At 35.7% G+C, this 6,553-nt stretch overlaps 1 protein-coding gene across 1 annotated transcript; it reads left to right on the top strand.

Annotated features, from left to right (window-relative positions):
- Window positions 1-24: 24 nt before the first annotated feature.
- On the top strand, window positions 25-6,244 carry LOC107290717 (protein SAAL1-like; the record flags this gene model as incomplete). Its single annotated transcript, XM_015819621.1, has 5 exons — window positions 25-185; window positions 1,510-1,605; window positions 3,419-3,502; window positions 5,040-5,119; window positions 6,185-6,244. Coding segments are annotated over exons 1-5 (446 nt in total), but the record flags the coding sequence as incomplete, so codon positions are not given.
- Window positions 6,245-6,553: the final 309 nt, after the last annotated feature.

Genomic DNA, 6,553 nt, shown 5'->3' with positions numbered 1-6,553 from the left:
TTTTCTACTCTTTTTTTTAGGAACCTTTCAATCTATTAATAGGATAGCATTGCACAAATATGGACAGAAATCCTTCACCCCCCTCAAGTGATTCAGAGGAAGAAGAAGTGGCTGCTGGAAATTCCATTGGAAATACAGTTTACAGCAAACACTGGCTGATTAGTGTGCTTGAAAAATTAATTGAGGTGCTCTGCATTATCTTCTCTGTGTGCACTTGTTATATGCTGAATGTGAAACAAATCTTTTCATAGAAGCGTGGCAAGCATAAGGCAGGTTATACATCAGAGTCAGTATCTTGGGAACAGGTGTTTAATAGCTAATTGGGAAATAGTTTAAATTATCACTCAAGCTTGCAGATATAGAAGATGTAATTTTATATTAATCAGAGTGTTAAAAATGATACACAAGGGTCTTATGTTAAAATTTGAACAAGGTCAGTCAAAAACATGAACAATTTTGTAATGGGAGAAACTGAATGGGAGTTAAATAATTACTAAAATATTCAGTTATTCTGTGATTAATTCAAGATGTATCAGAACAAAGAAAGACCACAGGGCAGATTCTAAATTAATTTATTGAATTAACAAAATACAGATAAAAGACAACCATTGTATGCAATTACTGTAGTGCTGACGTAGACATGTTGAACTATTAGGTGATTTCCTATTATGGCACTAATATTAATGTACATGTAAATTTTAAACGTTTCCACCCTGGGTTTATCAAGAGTGAATGTCAACACTCCAAAGATATGGTAGAGTTTGGGACTTTCCAGATAAGTTCTTCTTCCTAGCTTTGAACAAAGAGGGACAGAGTGGCAGAATATGTAAGCTAAGTACACAGTAACAAAGTGTCAGCATATCTTGGTTATTTGTAATCCTCAATTAGATTAATTTAATTGTATGGCACCATGAAAACTAATCTGTCATCGTAAAGGTGATAAATATCATTTGATTATCATCATTGGCCAATAGCTTGCCTGCACTCATGTCAGAAACACTGAGGCACTTCTAGGTTGAAAGGATGAGCTGGTGATCTCACCATTTGCTGTGAGACACCCAGGTGGGGTCTCCTTTCATATCCCCAGCAGGAGCTAAAGACAGGAGCTCAACTCTGCCCTACGGCAGCACTCGGCTCTTGAACATTGGCTTGCTAACCTCCATCCCAGCATGGTAACCACGTGAACCATCACACTCCTGGCCATTAGCTAAGAGTTATAGATGCATACATAGTTACATAGGTAGCTTTATATGTAAAATGTATAAAATGTAAAACAGCAAGATATCACATTGAAATTAAAAAGTCTTATCTTTTAATAACCTGGGTGGACTCTGGCTGCCATGAATAACATTCCCATAACTGCTACAGTAGTATAATTGCAGCATAAATATATTTGTTATGCTTTAGGTACAATAACTACTTAAGTCTACGGGTAGGTTTTTCAAAGTTGCTTTGTAATTTTATATTATGTGCTTTTATTTACTTTACAACTTTGTTAACTCTTAAAAGGATACTTCAAAACTGAACAATGAAGAAGAACAAATGGAACTAGATGAAGAGATGGAGAATGATATTTGCAAAGTATGGGACATGTCAATGGATAAGGTATTAGTTAAAACTACCTTCTGTAGGGTATTAAAATCATTTGGGAATAAAATTGACTATATATAGTATTAACTAGAAAGTACCCCTCAATCTTTTCAGGTACAATAATTTTTTGTAGGCTGTTTCCTCCTTCTATCATACGCCAAAACTCTATGAGCTTGTACTTTCTAATCTGCCTTTACTTGTTTCTCTTTGTAACTGCCTCCATACTTTCATTTGAAAACATATATTTTCTGTTTGTTTTTTGTTATGGTATTTCCAGCTTTCATATGCTTCTCTTAGAACAGAGATCCCCAACCTTTTGGGCACCAGGGACTAGTTATGTGGAGAGAGGTTTTTCCATGGACCAGAGGGTACGTGGTTTTGTGTGCTGCCTGCATCCCGCTGATGGGGCTTTGCTTGTTTGGGCGGATCAGTTGCTGCCATACTGCGGCCCGGTACTGGTCCATGGACCGGGAGTTGGGGACCCCTGCCTTAGAACCAAAAAGGCCATAGCTTTCACTGTTCTGAAATATCTTTTTCCATCATGATTTTGCCTTATGTTTGTCACTATCTTCCTGGTATTAGCTTTTTTATTTATTCAGCATCCTGCCTGTTTTCACTTTATCATTGTCAACTGCAAGTTCACCTAGCATGCAAGATGACGTTATCTTTGTCTTACTTAAGATATTTCATATTCCATTTTTAAGTTTCAAAAACAACTTTAAAAGTCTTTTTATTTGGTTAAGAAAATGTTACCCTCTGTGGATCTCAAATGGTCAGTCTCCAGTGTAGTTTTCAGCTGTAAGTTCTTCTAATTTTCCATTCTTGTAATATATTTGTAATAAAATTTGTGAAGAAGAATCAGTTTTGTTATGCCATTTCATCTGAACATGTTTCACCTTCTAAGAATCTACATGATATTTGGCTGTGGTCAATGAAATAAAATTTCTTCTTGTATGTTCATGCTTGGCATTGTCCATCTCAGTTTTTTTTGTCCCGTGGAAACCCACCTATTTATCTGGCATTTCTATATCTGGGTTGCTGTACTTTTCTTTGTAACATTTTAAGCAAAATTTTGCTTGTAAAAGACAGAGATTCTCAAAATATGGATCTCATTTTTCTTTTACACCTGATCAGGTTTCTATAGGCAGAGTTGGAACATGGTCAAATCTTTTTCTGTGCTTTGTTACTCATTTTACTTGTCCAAGTAGAATAATTAAGAATCTCTGTGATATACATCTTAAAACTTAATTATTAAAAGTGAGTGGTATTTTTAAGTTGTATATTTATTAGTTCCTCAACCTGACCCCTGTAAAAACTTATTCATAATTTTCTACCCAGATTTATTGTTATATGGGGTAGCAGTGGAAACTTTGGCATAGATTACGTTTATTAAAATCTATGTAAAGTTCCTCACATTGACCTTATTTTCTCTATGTTCTCCATATCTTATCTTAAATTAAGCACTGAAGAGTTTTGTAGATACACTTCTTCCAAAAGAAATAACCTGTCTCGTACTATCTGTTGACTAATATTTTGATCATCTGTTTATGATCAACTGGTCTTCTGAATAAATGAGAGAAAGAATGTATGTAATATCATCCATATTACTGTCTTAAGATCCTGTGTTACCAAGAACTATTCAGAGGAGATAACATCAATATAAGTTCAAACTTTTCTTTCAGTAAAAAAAAAAAAATTTGCAATGGTGCTAGCAGAAACGTTTTGCGGTATATGTAACTCCAAAATGATTTTTTAAAAATTATGCTACTCCTCACCAAATCAGCTTTGTTTCACTCTACATCAGTAATCCAAATTTCTTGCTTTTCAGGACGTTGCTTTATTTTTACAAGAGTTTAAAGCCCCTGACATATTTATGGTTTTTCTTGCAAAGTCCAAGTGTCCTCGACTTACTGTAAGTTCTGTTATGAATCTTTGTTTATTACTTATGTGTTGAGTTTGGGACAATAAAATTATGCAGTTGAATAAAGCGTAAACAGCAAATAAAAATACAGTGTTAAAAAGTAGGAGAAAGACATTAAATATAAGTAATCCTAGACTTACGACTACAATTGAGCCCAAAATTTGTGTTACTGAGCGAAATAGTTGTTAAGTGAGTTTTGTGCCACTTTATGACCTTTCTGTGAAGGGAATCACTGTAGTTGTTAAGTTAGTAGTGCAGTTGTTAAACAAATTTGGCTTGTCAAAAGGACGCAAGAGATGATCACACGACCCTGGGACACAGCAACATTCATAAGTATGAAGCAGTTGCCAAGCATCTGAATTTTGATCGCGTCACCATGGGGATGCTGCAACTGACAGGAGGAAAACTGTCATAAGTCACTTTTTTCAGTGCTGTTGCAACTTTGAATGGTCACTAAACAAACTGTTGTAAGTTGAGGACTAAATATTTCTGAGTTGTTAGTATCTCTTGTTATTAATCCATATACTTCTATGGTTTTCTAACTATTTTATCGTTGGTTATAGCAGTGTTTTTCAACATCAGCAGCTTTAAGATCTGTGGATTTAGCAACAGCATGAGAATTCTGGGACATTCACAGATCTTAATGTTACTCATCTTGAGAAACCGGACAGTTATTTTCTTTCTTCTTGTGCCATATCGTTATCGGACGTTGGCGATCCTGTTTTTATCAGCAGCCGCACGAAAAAGTGCTGCTGAGTTTTGTCCAAATAGAATCACAGAATTGTGTACAGGCAGTCCTTGACTTCTGTGCATGTAGTTAAGAAATGTTAACTGACATATCCTGATTGGCCATGACTTGGCATAACTAAGGTTTTGAATAAACTGGATATGACTTCCAAAATTATTGTTGTTTTTAACCATTTAGTTGTGTCCAACTCTTGACGACTTTATAGGCAAGTGCTCTCCATAATACCCTGTCCAACACAGCTTCTTTCAATTGTATGTTCAACTTAGCATCAGATTTAATGTTATCAAGCCAGCTTGTTCTATGCTTGTCCCCTCCTTCTTTGTCATATAATAAAAATGTAAACAATGGGAGAGTTTACATAAGGAATATCTAATAGAGGTGGAACCATATCACATTGTTACCAAGAGATTAATTGATTTGTTAGATTTATTGCACCTTTCGTTTAGGAGCTCGAGGCAATATATGCAGCACTTCCTCCCCTGCTTTTCCCCTATAAGATAATGCAGCTTGTAGAAAATGTCAATATATATACCCCAAAATGTCATATTGTGCAAAGGCTATCAGTACGAGAAATCTAATGCTTAATAAATATGTTATTAAACCTTATTAAAGTATCTGGCTATTTGCTGAGGGGAAAAAATGAGAGCATAGAGAATTAGATTTCTGCTTCAATTGATTCTGCATATATTGAAAACACACCTAAGCATATATATTTCCTTGATAATGTTTACCTTAATGTATATATAACTTTATGTTAACTTAATATATTTTGTATTGCAGGAAATCTGTGTAGGTATTCTGGGAAATATGGCCTGCTGCCAAGATATATGCATATCTGTTAGTAAAGATGAGAACCTGGGGTAAGTTTTTGTTTCATGATTTTCAGACTCCAGTTTTAGCTCCTGTTGCTACTAAAACACCATTTAGTACACACTGATTTTTAACAAAATGAAAAAAGAAATATACTTGATGTTAATGTTAGTAAGGTTAGTAATGTTTCTCAAGGAGGAAAATACAGGAAACTTAGTGTCCAAAAGTAAGAATAAAAAAGAATATTAGAAAAAAATGACTTTATACATATGTATTAGCAAACATTATCAAGGACAAGATTTTTTTTTGGGGCCTGGCTATATCTTTATTGCAATCTAATTTAACCAGTTGTTTAACTTTCATGTTCCTCCCCCCACTCTATCTCTTTTCTCACTTCCATTAATTCTTTGTTTATCCTTTCAGCTGTGAGAACTGCAGTAGCAGAGTCTTAATATAGTGTGAATAGAATCTTACTAAGGATAGCCTAAACCTTGGAGATGCCCAGATAAAATATTTGATTCCTCCTTTAAAACATAAAGCCTCCTATTGCAAGCATGTAATCAAATTGCCTTTTTTATTTCAAAAGAGCTATATAGTATGGATGCCAAGGATTGCTCTTCCAAAACTCATTGCTGGTAATAGAAGGCAATCAGATGTTAAATCTGTTATCTCCTAGCAGAGGTAGGTAACCTTGGCTCTTTTATGACACGTGGACTTCAACTCCCAGAATTCCTGAGTCAGCTATGCTGGCTCAGGAATTCTGGGAGTTGAAGTCCATGAGTCATAAAAGAGCCAAGGTTGCCTACCCCTGTCCTAGCCATTGTGTGTGTCTGTCATAACTTCGAACAATCGCTAAGAGAGGACTACCTATAGCAGGCATGTCAAACTCGCGATGTCATGTGACGTCACGCGACGTATCGCGACTTTCCCCCCATTGCCAGCAGTGGTGTGGGTGCGGTTTCATCATGACACATGCAGCCCGTGGGCCAGCAGTTTGACATGCCTGACCTATAGTAAACATTCTCCAATATTGCACTTGCACTTTATTTTGGCAACTCTAAATAGTAAGGATGAAAAGGCTCTAGGAAACATTGACAGATGTGTAATTTTTCCAGACAGATAGTGCTTCATCGTTTATGTGATTCTGATTCCCCAACTCTGCTTGAAACAAGCAGGTAAGTACGGCTTTTTTGTCTGTTGGTTTGTTTCTGAGGGATTAAAATTGCACTTAGCATAAGATACAGTGGTAAGCTAGAATGATAGAATTCTGACTTACCTGGAAATAGTCATGATGTTTGTATATACTGTACACAAACCTGTAGCTTGTATCCTTGTAGTTTGTAAATGCTAAATGGTTGTAGCTTCTCTTGCAGTCAAATGAATTTCTCTGATCTGGTCAACTCTGTATGGTTGTTGTATACAAATCAGGATTTCTGTTTAATTCATTCATTTTTTTTCCCGGATCAGAAACCAGGCATGCCTGC

Source organism: Protobothrops mucrosquamatus, unplaced genomic scaffold, assembly GCF_001527695.2.
Source record: "Protobothrops mucrosquamatus isolate PMUCROS unplaced genomic scaffold, P.Mucros_1.0 scaffold959, whole genome shotgun sequence".
NCBI lineage: Eukaryota > Metazoa > Chordata > Lepidosauria > Squamata > Viperidae > Protobothrops > Protobothrops mucrosquamatus.
The sequence above is the reverse complement of the archived record's forward strand: the minus strand, read 5'-3'. Positions and strand labels throughout refer to the sequence as shown.